The sequence below is a fragment of the Rhinolophus sinicus genome, linkage group LG06, assembly GCF_036562045.2.
Source record: "Rhinolophus sinicus isolate RSC01 linkage group LG06, ASM3656204v1, whole genome shotgun sequence".
NCBI classification, from domain to species: domain Eukaryota; kingdom Metazoa; phylum Chordata; class Mammalia; order Chiroptera; family Rhinolophidae; genus Rhinolophus; species Rhinolophus sinicus.
In genome coordinates this window covers 112,075,089-112,097,459 of record NC_133756.1, presented here as the reverse complement: position 1 = coordinate 112,097,459, position 22,371 = coordinate 112,075,089, and the positions used below count along the sequence as shown (strand labels likewise).

The window sequence follows — 22,371 nt, the reverse complement described above, 5'->3', positions numbered from 1 at the left end:
AAAAAAGAATGAAATCTTAGCATTTGCAACAGTATGGATGGACCTAGAGGGTATTATGCTAAGTGAAATAAGTGCGACAGAGAAACACAAATACCATATTATTTCTCTTATATATGGAATTTAAAAAACAAATGAACAAACAAAACAGAGACTCATAGATACAGAGAACAAACTGATGGTTGCCGGATGGGAGGATGGGGGGGGGCACTGAGTGAGAAAGGTAAAGGGATTAAGAAGTACCAATTGCCAGTTATAAAAATAGTCATGAGAATATAAAGTACAGCATAGGAAATACAGTCAATAATACTGTAATAACTAGGTATGGTGCCAGATATAAATGTCTAACCACTATGCTGTACAGCTGAAACTAATATAATATTGAATATCAACTATAATTGAAAAATTTAAAAAGTATATTTTTTATACTTGAAGTATAAAGTATACTTAATTTGGTGAAAGCACACCAAATTAAGAATGTTTACAAAGAGAACTTAGAGGAAAAACTGCTTTGCATAGTATAAGTAATAAATATCTGTTGGTCTGATTTAAAAAAAAAAGAAACAGTGCTTCTTGAAGAAAAGGTTAAGTCCAGATCTGGGGCAGGAACTGCACACAATGTGTCTGGAACACTTTTCATACCAGAAAACAAGAAAATTATCAGATTTCTGGGGTCATGTCAAAAGGACTCAGGAGCCCATTTGAAGAAGCTCCAACTCTCAGAGTTGGAAGAGTTGCAGCATTGATAATAAAAATTGCAAAGGACTAGAATACATCAAATATATTTCAATCTATAATGATATTCAAAATATAAACAAACTTCAACAGTTACTTTTGGAAGATACTAAGGCACCAACTCATTACCTTGAAAAGTGGCAAATAAAAAAGAAAAAAATCAAGCGTTTTTCTTGACTTTCCTGTGAGAACTATACCTCAGAATACCAACTATGAGGTGTTTTTGCTAAAAAGAAAATGACCAAAATAATCTGAATCTGACCAGACCTCTAGATTTACCTACAAATCTAAGAAATTCAGGTGATGGAGGAGTATATGAAGTGACACCCACAGGGGTGAAATAAAATTCAGACTTGAAAACTCTACAAGGACAAACATATGCTTTAACAAATAAGTTCCAGGGGAGAAAAAAAAAATGGAAAGATAACCTACAGATAACAGGAGAATTAAAAAAAATTAAAAATCAATTATAACATATGGCCCTCATTTAGATCTTGATTTGAATAAACTAAAACATTTTTGAGTCAATCAAGGAAATTTGAACACTGTCTAAATTTTTGATGCTATTAAAGAATTGTTAATATTTTCAGGTGTGAAACGGCATTGTGGTTAGGTTCTCTTTTTTAAAAGAAACTTAACTTTTAGAGATATACACTGAAATTTGAAAGATGAACTAATACAGCATCTGGGATCTGAAGGGGAGGGCAGACAAAATAGATGGGAAACAGATGAAATAAGATTGGCCATGAGCTGATGATTGTCAAAGATGAGAGATGTGTACATATCGGTTCATTATACTGTTTTCTCTATTTTTGCTTATGTTTGAAATTTTCCATAGTAAAAAGTTAAATAATAATAGTAAAAAAGCCAGTGACTCTTTCACACGGAATTGACTAATTATCTCCCCTCAAATGTGCCGTTAAGTTCCTTAGATAGATTCCCAAGTAGTAATGCTTTGACTCAAGTTCTCAGGGGATTTCTGTGAAACAGAAAGAAAGCCCAAGTCCAAAGCTGAGAGGCTTTCAGGTGCTTCATGGCAAAGGCTCTCCAGGATGCAAGAGGGTTTTCAGGACTGGGCAAGGAGCATTAGCTCATAGAGAGGCAGATACTTAACCCAGCTCCTTGAAGAAACATCCACCAATTTGTTACAAGGCAGCACATTAACGTTGGACAAATGCAGGGTTTGTACTAGATCCTACATGCTGTGTGACCTTGGGCAAAAACCTTCACCTCTCTGAGCCTTGGTTTCCTCATCTGTAAATTAGGGATCACGACACATAAAGTTCCTAAAAGGATTCCTGGAACATACAAGCTAGCTATAATACTTACTATAAAGTGTTAACTCACTATTAGCCATAATTTGTAACTTCATGTTTCTAAGGTTTTCTACCCAGATTTCCAATTCAGGTCTTGCTAGAATATACAGCAATATTCCTTCTAGGAAGAAAACATTTTAACAGCCATATATTATTAACATCTTTCCATCACCACTAGAGGAATTTTTAATGATCTGGTCCATTTCACTGCAATTCCATTCTTAATGGGTATATTTGTCACCATAGAAAATCATGGGTTCTTTTCTGCTTTTCCCCCCATACTAAACATAGGTTCTATGCTCCTACAAAGTGAAACAAACTGCAGAATTTCCCTTACTGGATTCTTTCTGAAAATTAGAATTTCTCAAGTCAGCATAAATGTAAGAAGGGAAAAAATTAGCCAAAGTCATTTTTTAGGCAAAAAAACACACAAGGGCTTCAATAGTGAATTCCTTATCAACTTAGGAGATATATTTTACTTCTACACCAGCGGTTTCTGCGATCTTATAATTAGATTTAAAAAAAATGTTTAGCAGGTCACATAACTTTCATGGCAGTCTGCCTTCTTCCCTAGACCCTGCATTGATAAAAAAAATTAAAAAAATCCATCAGCAATATTTTCTACTTTACTTTCAAAACCATCACCATGGGGTAGGACCTATTTCACTTTCTCTTCAATTGCAGAAGAACCGGATGTTGACCGCTGGAATGATAGAGCCGTAGACTATACTCTTGGAAGGCACCGAGGCACAAGCTTTACGTGATTATAAATTCTCTGATGCCCACAAATCAATTTCCCTCCTCATTAGTCCTCACTTACCCACTAGCACAGTGATGACCTTGTTGCTGGCATATTGTTCTATTTCCCGCAGCCACTCCGGAAGGCAGCGGAAGGATTCCTCACAGGTGATGTCATAGGTGAGGATCAAGGCATTGGCGCTTCGGTAATAACTCTGGGTAATGGACCGAAATCTCTCTTGACCTGCTGTGTCCCAGATCTGAAGCTGTAAAAGCATAAGCGAAGGATCAGGTTGGAGAAGCAGAAAGGAAAGGAAGCATTGTTTTACTTTAGTTCAGGAGTGGAAACACCTTCACCCAAATAATTTCATGGTTATTTTCGGCCCTAAGAAAAAAAGCACCTATCTTTTTTTTCAATGTGTTGTGTGTGTCTGGTTAGGGACACAGGTTTGCTTTTTTGTTTTGTTTTATTTCTTTGTTAGATCACTTAATTTCCCTTTTACTCTTAAAAAACCCCAACCTATTGGGCATTTATTATGTGCCCCTTATTATATGCTCTAGTCTAAGCACTTTACCAGTAATAACTCACTCAATCCCGGCAATAACTCTAGGAGGTAGGTACTGTTACTATATCCATTTCTCACATGAGGTACAGAGAGATTAATAAACTTGCTCAACATCTCTCAGCCAGTATGTCCCAGAGCCAATTAAACCAGGCATTCTGGTCCCAGAGTCCATGCTCTTAACCACAATGCTGTATTATGAAAGTTGGATACAGGGTGTGCTGTCATTCTGCGATTGTCTGCATTTCACTCAGCAACTGCAGAGGGAGAAAGTCCAACCTCATCACCTTCTCCAGTTCAAAATTCAAATGATTACATTAAGGTTTTATCTTTGTTAATGAAAACAGGAACAATGCTATGGAAAATAATAATTTCCCTCCCCCACTTTTAAGCTCTGTGACCTTGAGCAAGTCACTTAAGTCTCTTTGGGCTTCAGTGGTTTCTTTATGAAAAGAGGTTAATAACATGTGAACCTGCTGAAAGTTCACATTTTCTGAAGTCATCTACCAGTTCTATGACCTAATAACTGGTTCCAATAACAAAGAAAAAGGCAAAACACTTCTCACTCCTCCCTGAATCTCCCTGCACAGAGCAGAAGACTACTGCAAGAGAATTGTTCTCCAGAGCGACTGCTGAGCGCAGAACAAATCGGACACCCTTGAGAAACAACAACAATCATTAGCTTATCTTCTAATCGTATACATTTCACTTGTCACAACATGCATGTATCCCCACTAACAGAACATCATTTCCTCAGAGAAGGCCTTCTGGAACCTTCTGACTGGGCCAGGTACCCCATTCTCCCCCACCCCCACTACACATATTTTCTCCTGCAGCCCACTTTGTAAGTCTCCCTCATGGTACCTAACATACTTGAATGATTTATTTATGTGTAATAATTTGTTTCATAGCTGTCTTCCTCACTAAGCCGAAAGCTTCACGAGGGGGAGGTTAGGGTCCATTTTACTCACAGTTTTCCCTGCACCAAATAGAGTGTCTGGCAAATAGTAAGACGTTCAAATATTTATTGACAGTCTTACCGAATCCTTACAACAGCCCAATGGATTAGGCAAGTTTATGCCTCCCCTTCATTAACAGGAAACTCCATCTCCTAACTGGTTTCTCTCAAAGCTGGGACTCGACTCCAGGCTTTCTCATTCCCAGCTGAGGACTCATTCCATGCCACTCGCAGCCACCCATCAGCAGCAGACAGGCTCTCCTTTGGCTTGGAGTTGCAGCTGTCTTTGATAATATACATGAAAGTCTGTATGCAGAAGGCAACCATAAAGATGCTCTGGCTTTGGCCAGGACAAAAGCTACATCTCTGCTCTGCCCCAAATCTAGGGACATGGGACCTCTCTGCCAGGGTGTGTCTTAGAACAACAGACTATGCCACATGGAGCCGCTAAAAACACTTGTGATTGGATTTAATACTGTCAATCATTAGAAATCAGTATGTTCTCGTGACTGGCACGTCTTGAGAACAGCTTTGAGAATTAAAGCCATTGAAATATTTTCTAGACTAGTGACTGGATGGCCTTGCCAAGAAGTATGCTGCTTTCTCATAGAGGGCTGCCTATTTCTAGCCTATGGTTCATTCTTGAGGATATCCATATTCCATTGCCTTTATCATTCAAGTCGGTTTCCATTCTCTCTGCAACCCATTTGCTCCTTTTCTACATGTATAGGCCATTAATAGATGCAGAGCACTGTGCTAAGCACAGGGAGCACACAAAGATGAATAAAACCCAATCCCTGACCTCAAAGAGCTCACAGCCCATAGGAAAGACAAACACAATGTTAACTAACCATAGTAAAATGGGAGATGTCCTATTACAGAGACGCCAGGAGGAGCAAGTGTCTCCTGGTGCTAGTCTCATGCCAGTCAATATGTGCTGAGTGCCACAGCCAGGGGCTTTCTAACCACTCTCACCTCCAGCGTGGGGCTATGCTTTGCACCCCACTACTTACCCCTCTGTCGCCTCACCGTCACAATAATATATCGCAATCACTGGTTTACTACTGTGTCTCCTTGCAGCCTAAGATCTTTGAATGCAAGGGCTGTGTCTTATTTAACTTTATGATCCCAGCACCTTCCTAATACAGAACGTGGTACATGGCGAACACATCTGAGTGATGGCTAACTGAATGAACAAAGGCTTGTGGAATCACAAAGCAAGGACTGACGAATTCCATGTAATGATTAGTAGGGTATTTAAAAGGGGAGCCAAGATGCTTTACCTAACACAGTGCTTGGCACAAAGCATCTGCCGTGATACAGGATGGGTGAATAAATGGGTGGATGGATGGTCGAACAAGCAAATATACGTGCATACTTTGAAGACTTTGCTATCTAGGCATAATATTCCTGATTATAGAGAAATCCAGAAACAATCTTCTGTATCTATTATGATTAATCTCCTAAAGTTAAAATGTTATAGACTAGCTCAGAGGTCTACTTATTACTCCTTTATTTATGATAGACTAAAAACTATCAATGGATAGGGGGAAAGTCTATATAAGTTTTAAGTCTATTTTCTACCCAAGGTCACCTTCATAATACAGAGCACGCATACAGAGACCAGGGCCTGTTCCTTAGCTTTAAGCCTTTACTGGGTATGGCACTAAGCCTTAAGAACTACCAGAATGTTTCTAATACCTTTCATTTCCCGCCTTCAATCCTGGGAGCCATTCTAGAAAGAATGAGATTTATAGGGAAGGCCAAGGGGTAGGGGAAATGCTGTGAGACCTGGGTCCTGGTCCTGCCCTGCCACTTGCCAGGCAGGCAATCTTTTTGCCAGTGTCTCTATGGGGTTCGGAGCAAGCCTGCAAATCACTAGCAAAAAGACACACACATCACCAAAAAGAGGTGTTCCATAAATGTTCAAGAACAAGAACAACAATGAGACAACAACTATTTCTTTAGTGAAGCCTGGGCAGGTCTGCCCTCTTCCACTGAAAGACTAAGGAACTTGCTCCTTGTGTGTCCACGTGTTAATGAGGCCCTGGATTAATGTGGTTGAAAGGGTCCTTTTGTGCCTTGATTCTAGAGATACGGCTAGAGTCACAGGCAACTTGGTGAGGACTTCAGTTGGGAGATTAGCCAACTCGCACTTTTTCTGGATGAAGGTCCAGAGGCCTAAATAGGTGACGGCGACAGAAATGTGCTGTGAGTCCAAAATCGAGTAAGACACAAGCCTTGCTCTTGGGGAGACTGTGGTCTTGTGATGGAGTCAGAGGTCGTAAAAAGATAGATTTTTTACCTGCGTGTAGTAAGCACTTAAAAATGAGGCTACGGTTTGCCGAAAGTGGAATACATGCAATACCTAAACCTGGCCATGCAGGAAAGAAAACTAAGCCTGTCCGTTCACAGAGGGGCCTATTTCTTACTCGCTCGCACTCACTCCCAGTGCCTGGCACAGGGCAGGCATGAACATGTCTGGTCAGAGGAATTAACTCGCACACCTATGTGCACATTACTGGGAAATGCCAACCTCTGTCTTGACTCCACTCCTGGGGCTGGCAAGCACTTCTGCTCTGCTGGAACAATAGAGCAGCGAGGGGCTCTTCCTGCCAGCGCCTCCTGAGCACACACCCCCATCTCCTTCCTACCCCACGCCCTAGCTCCTTCCTCCCACCCCAATGCACTGTTTTTCTGAGCTTTCCGGTTGGCATTTACACTCATTTCACTCTCTGCTCTTGTTTTCCAGAGCCCCCAGCTCTCCATCTCTACTGTATTTGATGCAAATGTCTACACTGAGGAACCACTCTGAGGAGTCGGAGCTGGAAGAGACACTGGGAGAGCTTCTTTCCCCAACTCAGGAGCCTCGTCTTCAACACTTGTGTCTGTGTCTACGGAATGCTGGAGAGCACCCTGGAGCTTCTCTGCCCTTCCCTTCTCCGCATGTGGAGGCCGGAGCTCATGTACATAGGGCAGAAGGATGCAAATGACAGGGACTCAAACTTGGGATGCTTAGCTTGAGATCGAGCTGGGACTCTGATGCCACAGTTTCCACTGTGCAGCCGATGCCAGGGTTTTGGCTTCTTTCCATGCACCGCAGCTCTGAAATATCTGACATAAGACTTTACTAACTCTGAACGGGCAGGTCTCTCTACCCTCCTTCCCTGTAACTTAGTCTCACTTCACACTTCTCTCCATCATCTTCCTTTTTTCCCTGCCCAACATGATGAGCTTAGTGTGCCTTCATTCACCTCTTCTTTCATGGCAGGGGGGACCGGGAAGCAGTGGGGTGCACTAGCTCACAAAACTGGTTCACATCCTGCTTATTTCCCTTCCTAACTGTGAAGCCACAGAAAAATAAGTCACTCAACCTCTCTGCAACCTATAAAATGAGGATAATTTACCTTACAGTACAGATTAAGTTAAATAGGACAATACATGTAAAATCACCTAGCAGAGGGACTGACACATATCAGGTATGTGATGAGCACTATCTCCCCTTTTCTGGTTATTGCACATACCACAGTTCTTACAGGTACCAAACCATTCAGAGGCCACAAATGGGAAGGGAGATCTCATGGATGCCTTCTGAACCCCTCATTCATTTAGCATTTCTCCCTTGCTATTAATAAGGGTATGATGGGAGATAGAATAACTCTAGTAAATGATTCATATGATCCATAATAAATGCAGGAATCAGTATGATCTTTCATGCAGCTGCTGTTCAGAAAACGTAGCACTGCTTATGGGCCCAACTCAGGAGATGCAAAAAAAATTTTCTTCCTTCTTTTTACATCTCCTCTGGCATGAGAGAAAACAGGACAAATCTGCCTTCACCCTTCTTTCTGTGTCTTCCCATCTATAAACACACCATCTAGAACCCCTTCCTGCCCCCACAGAGGGAATAGAAGAACTCTGTTTAGAAATAAGCTGCCATTGCTGAGTATATTATTTTCAATGTGGGTTTCAATTAGGAGATATAATAAATGTTATGAAAACACAGCTTCCTCTCACATAGCACAAAAGCCTTATTGAACACTTAGCATCTTACCTTTACTTTTTCACCATTAATCTCCACTGTCTTAATCATAAAATCAACTCCAATTGTGGCTCCTTGACCTGGGGGGAAAAGACCCTAAAGAAAAAATAATGGAAAATAACAATTAAGCGAATCTTTCAACTAAATGAAATTCTCCCCCCTCCCCCATCACTACCCATCACCAGCCCCTTCCTTTGGCTGAGTTCACTGGTAGTAAAGAGAACTGTGGTTAGTGTCATGGGAGCCCTATTTCACTTCACATGTATATATGTTTTGGGGGAAGGAGAAAAGGGGAGAGAGAAATTCTGAAAGAAAAAGAAAGGGGACAAAGAAAGGGAGAGGAAGGCAGAGAGTGAAGGGAGAATATCGGGAAAGTTCAGGGGGATCCGATTTCAAAGAAAGAAACAAAAATCAGACACAAGCATGAGCCTAGGAGCATGGAGCCACAGGGTGAGGTCGGGATTGTCACGGTGAGGGCAAAAGGGATACGTGCTCTAAAAGAGGTAAAATCAAGGAAGGTTAAAACTGGCTATCAGCTAGGGCATGGACAGCCATGGGGGTGGGCAACCAATGCGACAGAACCAACAAGAGCTCCATATCATAAACATGAAGGAAACAGGGAAGCTTTTGGATATCCCTCTGCCCTTACGGTGGTAACTATTTCTCTCAGTTGTACCATACACGTACATATGCGTAATGACATGAGATCAGGACCAAGGATCCTGGGAAGACAATTGAAGAAAACAAAGTCATTCAGGGAGGAAGCATAGCAGAAGTAGCACTAACCCAGGAGGCAGCAGCCTTAGGATCGCTGTGTGACCTCAGGCAAACCAGGCCCCCTCTCTGGGCCTCAAATTCAGTGAGTTTTAGGCTGATGTTAGCATTTCAAAACAAAACAAAAAAAGCTTTTCCTCAAACTGGAAGCTGAACAAGATTTTAGCAAAATTACATGTGAAATGTAATTTACCGTTACATAATATTTCCTGTAAACTTAGGGAGGGACTTAGAGGTAGGAAGGAATTCTGTCAAGAAAGAACAGGTCACCGAGATTCTCTTCCCTCTTCACTTATAGTCCACAATTCCCAGAAATTAAAGTAAAAGGGACTTTATTAGCTCTGGCAGCTAAGATTGGGGCATCTTTAATTAAGTCCACTCTCTAAGAAAAGAATTCCTTAATTAAAGTTTAAACTTAAAAGACTGAGCATGAAATCAACAAAAAATGTTCCACTGCATGTCTGCAAAAGATGTAAACATAAACATTCATAACTTTACTTGCAAATATTGAATCAATTTTCTTCTATTTTGGTTTGGCTCAAACACAAGGCTGCCAAACTTCAAGTTTATAGCTCCAGCTGTTTTGCAGTCTAACAAATGCCAAAACATAAAACAAATCCTTCCCAATGTCTTCCCCCATCATTTTGTTCCCCAAACCCTCATGCCTCAAAAACAGCTGAATCTAATTCATGTTAACTGTCTACTAAATAACAAAAACAAACATAATTCTGCCTATGAAATCTGAACTTTTGGGGTAGTAGAGGGACTCGGAGGGGTAAAAAGTGGACAGAAATGAAAAATAAGGAGTGGTGTGCTTATTGGTAAAAACCAGTGTTGAAAAATTGAAGCATTTTTACCTCTAATGACAAGGTTTATGCTTTTAAAGAGAAAAGTAAGACCCTATGGTCTCAGAGGTTAGGGCATGCAGAAGATAAAAATGATCTGGGTTTTAATCCTAGCCTTGCCACTCACATGACATGAGCTGCAAAGAAGTCATTTCATCCCTCGAGACCCGGGCTTTGCATCCATAAAATGAGAGCAGTGGGCTGAATAATCTCTAAGGGATCTTTCAGTAACTAAGACAAGGTCAAGGGAATTTTTGAAACAGGGAGTGAAACCTTCTCTACATCTCGCAGTCTTGTCCTGTCAAAAGCAGAAAAGATTACTAATGCTAAGTGGAAGTAAAACCACTTGGAGTTCCTCATGTGACGTCATGATGGCTGACTGAGCCCAAATGCGTGAGCTTGTTACTTTCGATGTCACCAGGCTAAGGCTTAGTAAAAAGCATGAGTTCTCGTCTGCGTTCATTACCATGGGAAAACCCCTGGCCTTTCCAAAGGTGACTCTCTGCCCTAAAGCTGTTTGTGTTATCCAATCTGCCTCTCTAATTTTCTACACAAGCACAGGGCTGCAAGGGGCCTTGGAGATTACCAGGCCCCTCGGGTGCAGCAGGGAGGCAGGGAAGCCCCGCAAGGGTGGGTGGCTTACCCTGGAACCTGTGTCTTGACTCCTAAGCCAATGTTCTTTCCACGACACCAGGTTGCCCTACGTCTTAGATAGAAGAGCTAGTCCCAACTTTCCCAACTAGCACTTTCTGAAAATGCAAGATGCAAGCACGATAATCCTGAAAAGGACACCATACATATTTTTCCGGGAAAACACAAAAGAAGGTCAACTTCAGAATGATTTCCTACCCATTCCTGTATAAAAACAGGTATATAATCTCTGCAGTAATTCTCAAAAGGGCGGCCCCAAAGGAAACTTGTACTCAGATTATACGATTAGGACCCAGAGGGAACATTTAATTTCGTTCAAATAGAGCCTGCACTGTTCTCATTTCATTTCCATTTAATAGATCTAGAAAAATCAGCATATTTAGTTCTGAACCAAAACGATTCACTTAGTATTCTGGGAGGACATATGAGGGCATAGGCAGGGAGTTGATTAGTTTAGTTTGTATTTGAGTTTTTAAAAAATTAATAGTTAGGTTTAATTTGATGTCCAGATACATTTGTTTCTACCTTTGGATTATTACTAATACTCTATCTTTTAATCGAATAATCTATTTTTGCTACTGCACACTGAAAGCAAAACTACTTGCCCCTTTCATTAAAGGAAGCAACAAGAAGCGTGGGAGGGTGGTGGTGACATACTGAGCCATGCTCCTTTGAGATGGTTTAAAAACTCTCAATTAGGCTACAAAGCTGATGCTTTCAAAGGGTGCCTTAAGAATTGGCAGCCAAGAGGCTGGCATTGGGCCAATCACCCATTCTATTAGGTTCCCGTAACCCTGCAGGTCAGACCAAGAAAGCCAACCCTGAACTTCCGAGTTCTTACCTGAGTGAATCGTCGGACTAGGCACGTCTTCCCCACACCAGCATTGCCAATTAAAACAATTTTAAACAGGAAATCATAATCTTCCATACTCATTTACACAGCTGCAAGGCAAACAAATACAGACAAGAGTGAGATGGGGCCTGGTCAGACGTGTCCACGGAGCTCAAGCTGGGCCTGCCCTTCTCCTAGGGGAACGACAGTCTCGACTCATTTGAACAGCAATTTATTGCTTCCCTCTGGTGACCCTGCCCACGAGAGAGAACACAGCTGTTTGGTCACAGATGGACTTTATTCTTTCCCAGGTACCTCACGCCACAGAGTTAATGACACAGATGCCCTTCCACCTGGTGACCCTTATTCTTCCAACTAGTCAGGTTGCAGGTCGCTCATGTGATGTGTTTTCTTTTCGCATGGTAAGGAGATTACAAATCAATGTGCAAACAAGCTGGGGGTGCATGGGAGCAGGGCAAAGGAAAGTCCATCCGAAGCTTCGAAGTGGTTTATGTCTAGGCTGTGTATTCCTCTGGGAAGGCCAGGGGCTGGGAGACTGAATGAAGAAAGGAAGCTTTCAGTTTCTTGTCAGTCCTGGGAGTCAGGGCCTTACCAGTGGCAGTTATCTCCACCTCGCTCTGCTATCTCCACCCCACTGCTGCCCACCTCCTGCCAGCCACACTGATGCTGTCTTTTCCCAAAGTACCTGTCTTTTCATTCCTCTGGGCTTTGGTGTATGTCGTTTCCTTTGTCTGGGACGCCTTCCCTCCCCCCCTTTCTGCATCGTAGTGAATCCTTTAAGGCCCCGTGCAACCATCTCTTTCTCTCTGTATTTTTCACTGATCTTCCCCAAATAAAGTTAAACACTTTCATCATTCCTCTATCCTAAAACTTCACTTGCTCTATATAATTATTTGTTCAAATGTTTGCCTCATCCTTGAGGGAAGGGATTACGCCTTTCAGCTCTATTTTTCTAGCCCATGGGACAGCTACACCTAAACGTCTACTCTAGAATTAAAGAATCAATGAATGGTCCTATTGCTTAAGTGTAGACCTTAGTTTCTCCAATTGTGCTAAAAAGAATACTGCATGCTCTGTCTACTCCAAAGGACTGTTGTGAAGATTAAAAAAAAAAAAAAACCTATACAAAAGAGCCTTGATATCCATAAAGCCCTATCCTGGTGAAAACAATTATAATCTACTGAGTACCTACAATATTACTACGCTCATCACCATAGGAAATACAGAGATGAGACATTCTCTGCCCTCGAGACCAACATGAGAAAAGTTAAACAACAACAATAATGTTCAATTCATTTCAAATCAGCAACAGAGCTCATTTAACAAGGTGTAGGCAGAACAAGCCCGGTGGGTCCTAGAGGAGTTTGAAAAGGATGGTCAGCGAGCCCCTGGGGGACGGATGCTTGGGAGAGCTAGAGAAGCCTCGGGGTCACTCCCACCAGCCAGATGAAGTGCAAATAATTGCAGGGTGGCAGGGCAGCAGGACTGCCCACTGCACTGGGACCTGTTAAGTACCCGCAGGAGTCGATTTCCTGTGTGCAGAGATTTCTATGTGGATTTCAACTGATCCTTGGAAAGATGACTGACAACTAAGCCACATGCAGGGGTCAGCTCATGAGGTTCTGTCTCAGTTCCTGGGACCGTGAAGGAAAAACTTTTCTCTGTCAAGAACCTGCATCCAAAGGCTGTTGTTGAACTTGCTAAATTCCAGACACTGTGCTTGATTGACACTTTGAGTAAATTCCCATTGTTTTCGCAAGTCTCTGAGGTTGGTATTTATGAATACGGTACCTATTTTACAGGTGAGTAAACTAAAGTTGAAAGAAGTTAAGAAGGTGGCCCGAAGTCAGGAAACTAACAGTCGGGTCTCAAGTTCAGAAGGATATGGTGTCAGCAAAAGAACTCGGCTTTGGAACCAGAAAAGCCTAGGTTCAAATCCTGACTCTACTACCTTCTAAGTCTATGCCTTTGGGCAGGGGGCAACTTTTTAGAGCCTTGACTTCCCCATCAACAAAATGGGGCTAATACAACCTATATCACAGAGATGGGATACTTGAAGGAATTCATGAAAACCCCCAAGAACAGTACCTGGCTCTTAGTCACCCAAACTCCGTCATATGACACACATTTTCCACCACCTGGTTTCTGCCTTTATTATTGCCAGCCCAGTCTCTGAGCACTCTCTTCACACCTCGTGCTCTAAGCTCACTGATTTTATTCAGTTTCTTAAACACCACGGGATTTTCCCTTCAGACCTTCACATACTGTTCCCCCTACCCAGAACACAGAGCACAACCTCCCCTCACTGCCTGCAGCCCGGCTAACTTTTATTCCTCCTTTAGATCTCAGCTTACACACCGCTCTTTCTAGTGTGCTTCTCTGACCTGGGACAGGGGATGGATCCCCCTGCTGTATGCTCCCACAATACCCTTCCCCTCTGTTAGTAATACTCACCATGCTTTTCTGTGCTTAATCATATACACCTGTCTCACACTCCACCACCATCCCTCAGCTCCTCTGCCCTACACACACACACACACACGTGCACGCATGCACACACACGCACGTGCGACCATGAGCAGCATGAGAATAATGCCGTGTCTGGCTGAGTCCGGACCCCAACCCATCGCATTGCTACCACTGTCATCATTCTCATCTCGCTCTACTCTAGTAATTCCCTTCACCCTCAAGACAATCCTTCCAGGCGGATACTATTAGCATCATAACTTGACAGATGGACATATGGAAGCACAAGAGAAGTTACATAACAAGTTGTTAAGATCCCACTTAATGGTGGGTCCCACTTAACCTGTGGAACTGGGGTTCAAACCCAGACAGCCCGGGTCCCAGACCCATGTCCCTGCACCACTGCCTTGCACTGCCTTTCCCAATACCTGGCTCACAGTAGGAGCTTAAGAGACATACGATGAATTGAATGATAATGGGTGAGCACTTAAGAAACGTGATTTTCCTTCTCTCTTCTCCTGTAGCTTCAAACCCAAAACTCATTCTACTACACTGTAGTAGTTTACGTAAGAATCAAGGTCAAACTCTGCATTTAAACTCGGGGACATGGTATGTTCATTAACACTCAAAATGTCTGTTAACACAGTGAAAAATAAACAAACCTCAGAGATAGGCACAAAGACAGCAGAAAATCATAAGGCCCCGTGGACCACCCATGGGCCACAGCTCACTGCTTTCATAAGCCAAGGAACAGGGAACACAGAACGGGACCGCAATCTTTTTCAGTGCTTTAATTGTGTGCCACACATTTACTTCTCCATCTTTGGCAGAGGTCAAAGAAACAAGCAGAGAATCCAGAGGAGGACACCCAAAAATAAAGACCTGAGAAACAGGGCTCCTAAGAGAAGGTTCACAGTGCCCAAGTGATGCGTCTGTAGGGAAGGAAGGCAAAGAGTTCGTTGGTGAGTCAAGCTCACAGTCAAGTCTCATGTGGCTACCACATGGAGTGAGGCACAGAAAACAAGTTAAGGCCCTTCTCCTTTCTAGAAGAAATTACGTTAATGCTCTGTTGAATTTTTTAAATAAACCTCTGGGGGAAAACGTGTTCAGTCTCTTTAAAACTGCTGGCTGTCTGGGGCTAAGGCTGGATGGTAAATTCCAGGTTACCTGCTGTAGTTACTGTTTTATTTCTAATAGAAAACACACGGCTGCATGAAAAGCTCACGAGATTCTCTGGAAACTGCACTGCAAGGAAGCTGTTCTGTTTGGTACGTAAGGTAACAACAGCTCAGGCATCACCGATCACATGTGATGAGACAGCTTGCCAGTTAGCTACAATCAGCCCTAAATTGGCAGCAAAGTCACACCATGTCTGGGGAGCAAACATGTCCCAAATATGCTACTGGCCAAGCACTATTTTAGGAATTTCATATTCTGTTATTGTTAATAATAATAATAATAGCTGACACTTAGTCACTGTTTACTATGTGCCAGGTTCTCTTCTACATGTATTCGCTCATGTAATCCTCACAACAACCCTCCGAGGTAGGTACTATTATGATCATCCCCAGCTTAGGGAAGATGAAACTGAGGCACAGAGATTATCCTAAAGTCACACAGCCAGTCAGTCTTAGGACCAGGATTCAGACCCACATCCATCAAACTCCAAAGCCCACCTCCTTCGGAAATAGGACGCTGCTGCCCTCTGCCTCGTGGATGACAGTGTTGCTACAGGGCCGGAGGCTCAGTTGAATGGAACCCTAGAACCCCTTGAACTGCAGCATTCTAGAATCTCTGTGCTCCGGAAGCAGACACCCACATTGCTTCCAGATCAGACAAGCACAGCTCCTCACTGTGCCCTCTGAGACCAGGTCTCTTTTAGGAGCTGGACCCAGACTTTTCCCTGCATACAACACCCCCAATTCTATCATTCATCCATGTAACTAAGTACCAGGCACAGGAGATATAAACATGAACACTACTCAGATAAACAAGCAAAACCCCAACTATCATAATTGCAATAGCTCTAAATAAATGGATATGTGCATAAGATTCAGAAAGAAAAAATAGATGAAGAAAAAAACGAGTAAAAAATGATACAGGAAACAATATGTACTAGGAAAAAGTTAAAAAGAAAAAAACCATTTTAAGCAATTTGATTTTGGCAACATAAACCATTTATCAAAGTAAGAAAAAAATGTATTCACTGTTGTACTTCAGAACACTTTCCCCCCTGTCCTTTGGGCTCAGTATAATAGATAAAGTCAAGGCTTCTGGTAAACAGAGGGCCAGATCCCTGCCCTGCATTCTGACCCCAACCTCGCTCAAGAAAATGATATTTTGGGAACTTGTCCTTGCTCAAAAACCATGTGTCTCACTCAGATCCTTTTTCCTTTCAGGGTCTCAACCTTGGTCTGTAAACTGAGAGGGTGGGGTGGATAGGCGCCACAGCCCCTTCCCGGGTCAGCGTGTCCTCCCGTTCTCATACCAAAGATGCCGCATGATAATGAAATCAAGAGACTTGGCTCTGCTACAGTTAACTATGTCAAGTTTCCTCATCCATAAAACTGGAATAATATTAGAACCTATATCACTGACTTGCTTGAGAGGCAAATAAGATAATATATGGAATAACAACCCTTTTAGAAATAGAATAATCAAATGTTGTTGTTTGTTTAACCCTTCTAACGAGAGTCATATATACAGATGGCAAAAATATACAGCCAAACAAAAAGGAAAGAAAATCACCCATAAGCTCTTTCCCTACCGATACCCCCTCCTGGGGATAATTACAGTCAACATGTTGGTATACATCCTTCTAGTTGTTTTTTTTCCTTCAATTTATATATACTCATATCTATGTGCATATTTTGTAAATTTATGGATTTTTAAAAATTTATTGGGGTGACAATTGTTAGTAAAATTACATAGATTTCAGGTGTACAATTCTGTATTACATCATCTATAAATCCCATTGTGTGTTCACCACCCAGAGTCAGTTCTCCTTCCATCACCATATATTTGATCCCCTTTATCCTCATCTCCCACCCCTCTCCCCCCTTACCCTCTGGTAACCACTAAACTATTGTCTGTGTCTATTTATGGATTTTTAAAACAAAAAATCAAAATCATAACATACAAAGATTTTGGTTGTTGTTTTCTGTAGAGTGGTATTTTCCCCAAACCCCAAATCAGAACTCGTGGTCTACAGAGACCATTAGCATCCGGAATCTGCAGAGGGACATGGGCAGGGCCTGAGGAACAACATATGACTGAGAAATCCAAAACAACCAAACAGAGGTAAACAACAGGGCAACAAGTGACCCTGAAGAAGAGATTACTGAGCTGGAGTTCTTTAGAATCTGGGCCAGACTTCGGGGACTGGGTTCAGACTGGCTGTGGGGCTCTGCAGGTGAAGTGTCTCCCTCCTGGACAATGTCAGAGCACTGAGAACGCTCCTCCAAGTACATCTCTGCACGTGCATCCGCCCAGCGGCAGGGCCATACTCTGCTCGTCTATTGCCCCTATGGTAGGAAGCTCGCTTCAACAAGACACTCAGGTCTGCATATCCCACTGCTGTGCTCAAGGTGTATACACTGAATTGAAAGCATTTGATCCGTCTTTCACTCTAACAAGGTTCTGTCTCAGGAAGCTCCTTATTGCTTAATTACTAGATGGCAATTACTAAACATGACTATAATCAACTGTTCCAAGCTCACTTGCTTTACATCAGTAGCTAATTTCATGTTATTGCAAGGTAATTATTTTCCTTGGCCAGGGATGTCTAACACCCACCTGTGCCGTGGCTGCTCCTCATTCACCAGGCCAAAATCTGCAGCATTTTATATGGCCCCTTAAAGGTTACACAATGCTTTCACAGATGTGATCTAATCTGGACCTGCCAACAGTATCAAGAGCTACTTCTTATCATTCATTATGCAGGTGAAGAAACTGGGAGTTTAGGTGATAAAATGACTCACCATTAGACACACACCAGTGAGTTGCAAGGTGAACTCTGGATCCTAGCCACCTAGAACTTCTCTCCCCTCTGTTGGAACACGCTATGTTTTCCCAGGTTCCTGGGTATTTGGACCATGATTTGAACACTTACTATGTGCCAGGAACTGTCCTAACGTTTTCTGTATATAATCTTAGTTAACTGTTTCAACAGCCCCATTAGGTAGGTGTTATTATTATTCCCATTATATACACAGATAAGGAAATTGAGATTCAGAGAGGTTAATTTGTTCAAAAATACACAGCTAATGAGTAAAAGTGCAGGATTCGAAAACCACGTCTTTCCGGAAATAAGCTAAATTGAAACTCTATCTCACTCCTTATACTAAAATAATTTCCAGGGCTGGCCCAGTGGCTCAGGCGGTTGGAGCTCCATGCCCCTAACTCCGAAGGCTGCCGGTTCAATTCCCACATGGGCCAGTGGGCTCTCAACCACAAGGTTGCCAGTTCAATTCCTTGAGTCCCGCAAGGGATGGTGGGCAGTGCCCCCTGCAACTAAAATTGAACATGGCACCTTGAGCTGAGCTGCCGCTGAGCTCCCGGATGGCTCAGTTGGTTGGAGTATGTCCTCTCAACCACAAGGTTGCCAGTTCAACTCCCACAAGGGATGGTGGGCTGTGCCCCCTGCAACAAGCAATGGCAACTGGAACTGGAGCTGAGCTGCGCCCTCCACAACTAAGACTGAAAGGACAACAACTTGGCAAAAAGTCCTGGAAGTACACACTGTTCCCCAATAAAGTCCTGTTCCCCTTCCCCAATAAAATCTTTAAAAATAAATAAATAAATAAAATAATTTCCAGACATATTAAAGATTTGGATTTTGAAAGATAAAAGTATGAAAGTACAAGAAGAAAGCATGATAGATATAAAATCTTGAAGTTTTTAAGATGACCTTCTAAGAATTACTCAAGATCATGGCCATAAAATAAAGAGATTGACTAATTTGACTAATTAAAATTTTAAAAAATTCTGCATGGCAAAACAACAAAAAATGAACTGACTGAAATATCAGAAATACATATAACTGAGGACTAACTTCCTTAAATGCATAAAGAGTTCCTACAAATCAATAAGAAAAATTGAATAACCCAATAGAAAAAATGGGCAAAAGATATGAGCAGATAGTTTACAAGACAGGAAATAAAAACGGCACATATATTTTTTTAAACGATCAGCCTCATTCATAAGAGTCAATCAAACTCTAATGAATTTATTATTCATAATGATAAACTATAATTCAAAAATTGAATTATAAATTACAATTTATAATGAAAATTACAATGAATGTATAATCAGAAACCATTTTTCATCTCAGATTGGCAAGGTTCACTCCATAGTGGAGAGAGTATGGAGAAACGGGGCACTGGTGTACACGTGGTGAGAGGCAAATCAACGTAACCTCTACAGAGGGCAAAACTGATTTAAATTGTAAAAGGCTATTACAAACCCTCTGACCCAGCAATTCCTCTTCTAGGAATCTATCCTACACTTATACTGATACATGTGTACAAAGACACATGGAGTAAGGTGTTCATTACAACAATGTTTGCAATAGCAAATATGAAACAACCGAAACCATCGGCAGGAAAATGGTTGTACACACAGATTTTAGGAACTCTACATCAATGTACCACGTGAACGTATATGGGCACCTGCAAGATGCATTAACTCAAACAAGCAAGAAGGAAAATGGTGTGTAGAGTATGAAAAGGGGGGCATATAATTATTTATTTATCTTTATGTCTATGAAGTATCTCCCGAAGGATACAAAAGAAAACTAGCAACAGGCTGCCTCTGGGGAGGCTGTAGTATCCAGGTCTTTCTAGGAAAGAAGATAACTGTCAACAAATCATCCTCTGCCGTCCCTTTCAGTCTACAGTAGTGCTCAAAAGGCAAGCCATTTCCTAATAGTGTGAGACAGGCCCTTTTTATATCATCTGTTTGGGGTGCTCTGTTTCTTTCTGTCTTTTTCTTTGTCTGCTGTGCTGCACCCTTTCACGTGACAAGGAAGGACTGTCCCACCCAGACGCTAGGGTTGCTTTTTCCAGTTAGTGGTGTGTGTGACACTGCTTCTCTGTTAAACTATATCTCAGTACAGCAAGTCCCTACACGGTGGATTCATGCTTTCACACCTCTCAAAACCAAGTACCGGAAGACGGCCAAAACCAATGGAGAGAACAATATTTGTGTCACTAATAAAAATAAAACTCTCACACATTTGTGTCATGTATTACCGCTCGGAAATTACTCTCACGGCACTCTGACGCAGCATCTTCCTGAAGAAGCAGGAAGATCTTGTGTTTTTCCCCCTTTTTTACAGAAAAGGGATTTGACGTCAAGAAAGCAACTTGCCTCAGGATACGCAGCATGCGAGCAACAGAGTCAGAAGAGCATACATGGGTCCCTTGACTCTAAATCAGAGCTGCTGCTAGGACACAGAAGCTCTGCGAGGAGAAATCCCGACTGAGCAAGGCCATGGGCAGAAATGCCAGGGAGGCTGGCATGGACCCATCAATGGAAAAGAAGTCAAAAGCAGCCCTTGGGAATATTTTTATGGATATGTAAAAAAATAAAAAATAAAAAAATAAAAAGTAGGCCTGAGATCCCCACAGTATTATTTTCAAAAAGCAAGACAATAAGATATCTTATTATTTTATTCTTTGTATATGTTGTCTTTTATATTTTCCTATTTCCTAGAAATACACAATAGATTTGGGATGCCAGACATATAAGGACAATGAAAATTAAGGCTCAAAACAACATTTCACCAGCATTAACCAAAGCAAATGTCTGAATCATCCTGTTGAAGTGCTCTGTCACCTTCCACAGTGACAAGGCGTCTGTGCTGAGCACAGATTTGGTTTCCTACAGAGAGGTGAGAGGAGAAGGGAGGGCCACTGCACTGGGCCCACTTGGGCCCCATTCAGTTCGAGCTAATTTCCCCAGGCAGAGCTCATTGTTTTTTACCACAGCACCAGGGCGCAGGTGCTTGACAGGGCACAGAGTCTTGGATGCTCCTGGAAATACTGGCACCTTCTTTCTGAGGAAAAGAAAGGCACCCTTCCCACTCATTAATCCTCTTCCAAGACGGACAGCTTCTGTCTGCAAAACATGTTTGTTGAACTGATCTGAAAAAGGCCTTTCCAGACCCGACTTGCTGTTTCCATCTTCTGCACAAGTGGCCAAGCTCCCTCTGTTGTTCCCCTCCAACAATAAACAATACCACCCACAAAGAGCTGGGGGGAGGGGGTGTTTGTCCCACTGCCCTCCCCTGTTGTGTTCTCGAAATCAAGGACTGTGTCTAATCTTTCCTCTGCAGAAGCCTTCCTGAGCTTGTCTGGCTCGACAGGAAGGGCCTCCTTATCAGCACCTTCGGTCTCCTCCCCCAGGCTGAGCGCACAATGCATCCCGGCCAGGCAGCCAGAGATCAGGGCTGCGGCCCAAGAGTGGGCTCAAGGCTTCCTCCCACCTGAGGGACCCACGGCCCAAGGACAGAGGTGTCTCCTTCCCTGCCAGAATGCTGTCACTCTAGGCTGAACCCTTATCAGCTGTTTAAGCAGAGCCAGAGAAAAGGAAAAGGGAAGCGTGTCCACATGCTCTGGCCCTCCAACGGATGAGGATCACACACAGGAATTCGCCCAAGATTGTCTTTCAAGTGTGTGCCAGGTTCTGTGTCATTCAAGAGAATGACTGTTTGTCTAGGGCCTAGGTGCTTTACACACAACAGCCCATTTCATCCTGGAAACAGCCCTGTTGGGTGGGATTTCTTAGTTACTGTTACTATCAGTAAGCTTTTACATCTATACAGCACCTCACGTTTGCTAAGTGCTTCCCTGTAAATTATCTTGTCTATCTCCTGGTAAATTCTGATGTGGAAGATAAGGTAGAAATTCTACAGAGAGAGAGAGAGAGAGAGAGAGAGAGAGAGAGAGAGAGAGAGAACATGCCACATGCCACAGGCCATCTGTCACCAAGGCCTGCAGCTTTACTTCCCCCTCTGCTCCACCTGTGTCTCTACTGCGCCTGCCTGGGTCAGGTTCTCATCACCTTGCACCCAGCCAGTCTCCTATAGACGTCTAACTGGGGGAAGTATAAAGTGGTGCCACTCTCCTCAACGGCAAGTTTTTAATACTCATCAAAAGACTTAACAATGGCCATAATCCTTGACCTAGCAATTCTGCCTCTGGGAATTTTCCCAAGGTATGTTTCCAAGATGTGCACAAAGATTTGTTCACGAGTTCATTGCCATATTACTTAGACTAGACCTCCAAAATGGAGAGAGGAGTGAAACCTCCATCCAACAATTGAGAAGAGGTTATACTTTCGTAGAGCCACACGAAGTAACGTTATGAAATATATACTCGGAAGGAAATACATTTCTTAAATGCTTACCTCTGGGTGGGGGGGTTACGCATA

General features: G+C 42.5%; 1 protein-coding gene across 2 annotated transcripts in view; it reads right to left on the bottom strand.

The window, feature by feature from the left end:
- RAB30 (RAB30, member RAS oncogene family) overlaps nucleotides 1-22,371 on the bottom strand; it is a 79,240-nt gene that overhangs the window by 11,957 nt on the left and 44,912 nt on the right. For both annotated transcript variants that reach the window (XM_019752547.2, XM_074335689.1), the window contains exons 2-4: nucleotides 11,461-11,561; nucleotides 8,362-8,445; nucleotides 2,869-3,052 (exon numbers count right to left, since the gene is read on the bottom strand). In XM_019752547.2, coding sequence (XP_019608106.1) covers nucleotides 2,869-3,052; nucleotides 8,362-8,445; nucleotides 11,461-11,553 — 361 coding nt within the window. In that variant the 5' untranslated portion in view covers nucleotides 11,554-11,561. The remainder of the gene's footprint in view (nucleotides 1-2,868; nucleotides 3,053-8,361; nucleotides 8,446-11,460; nucleotides 11,562-22,371) is intronic.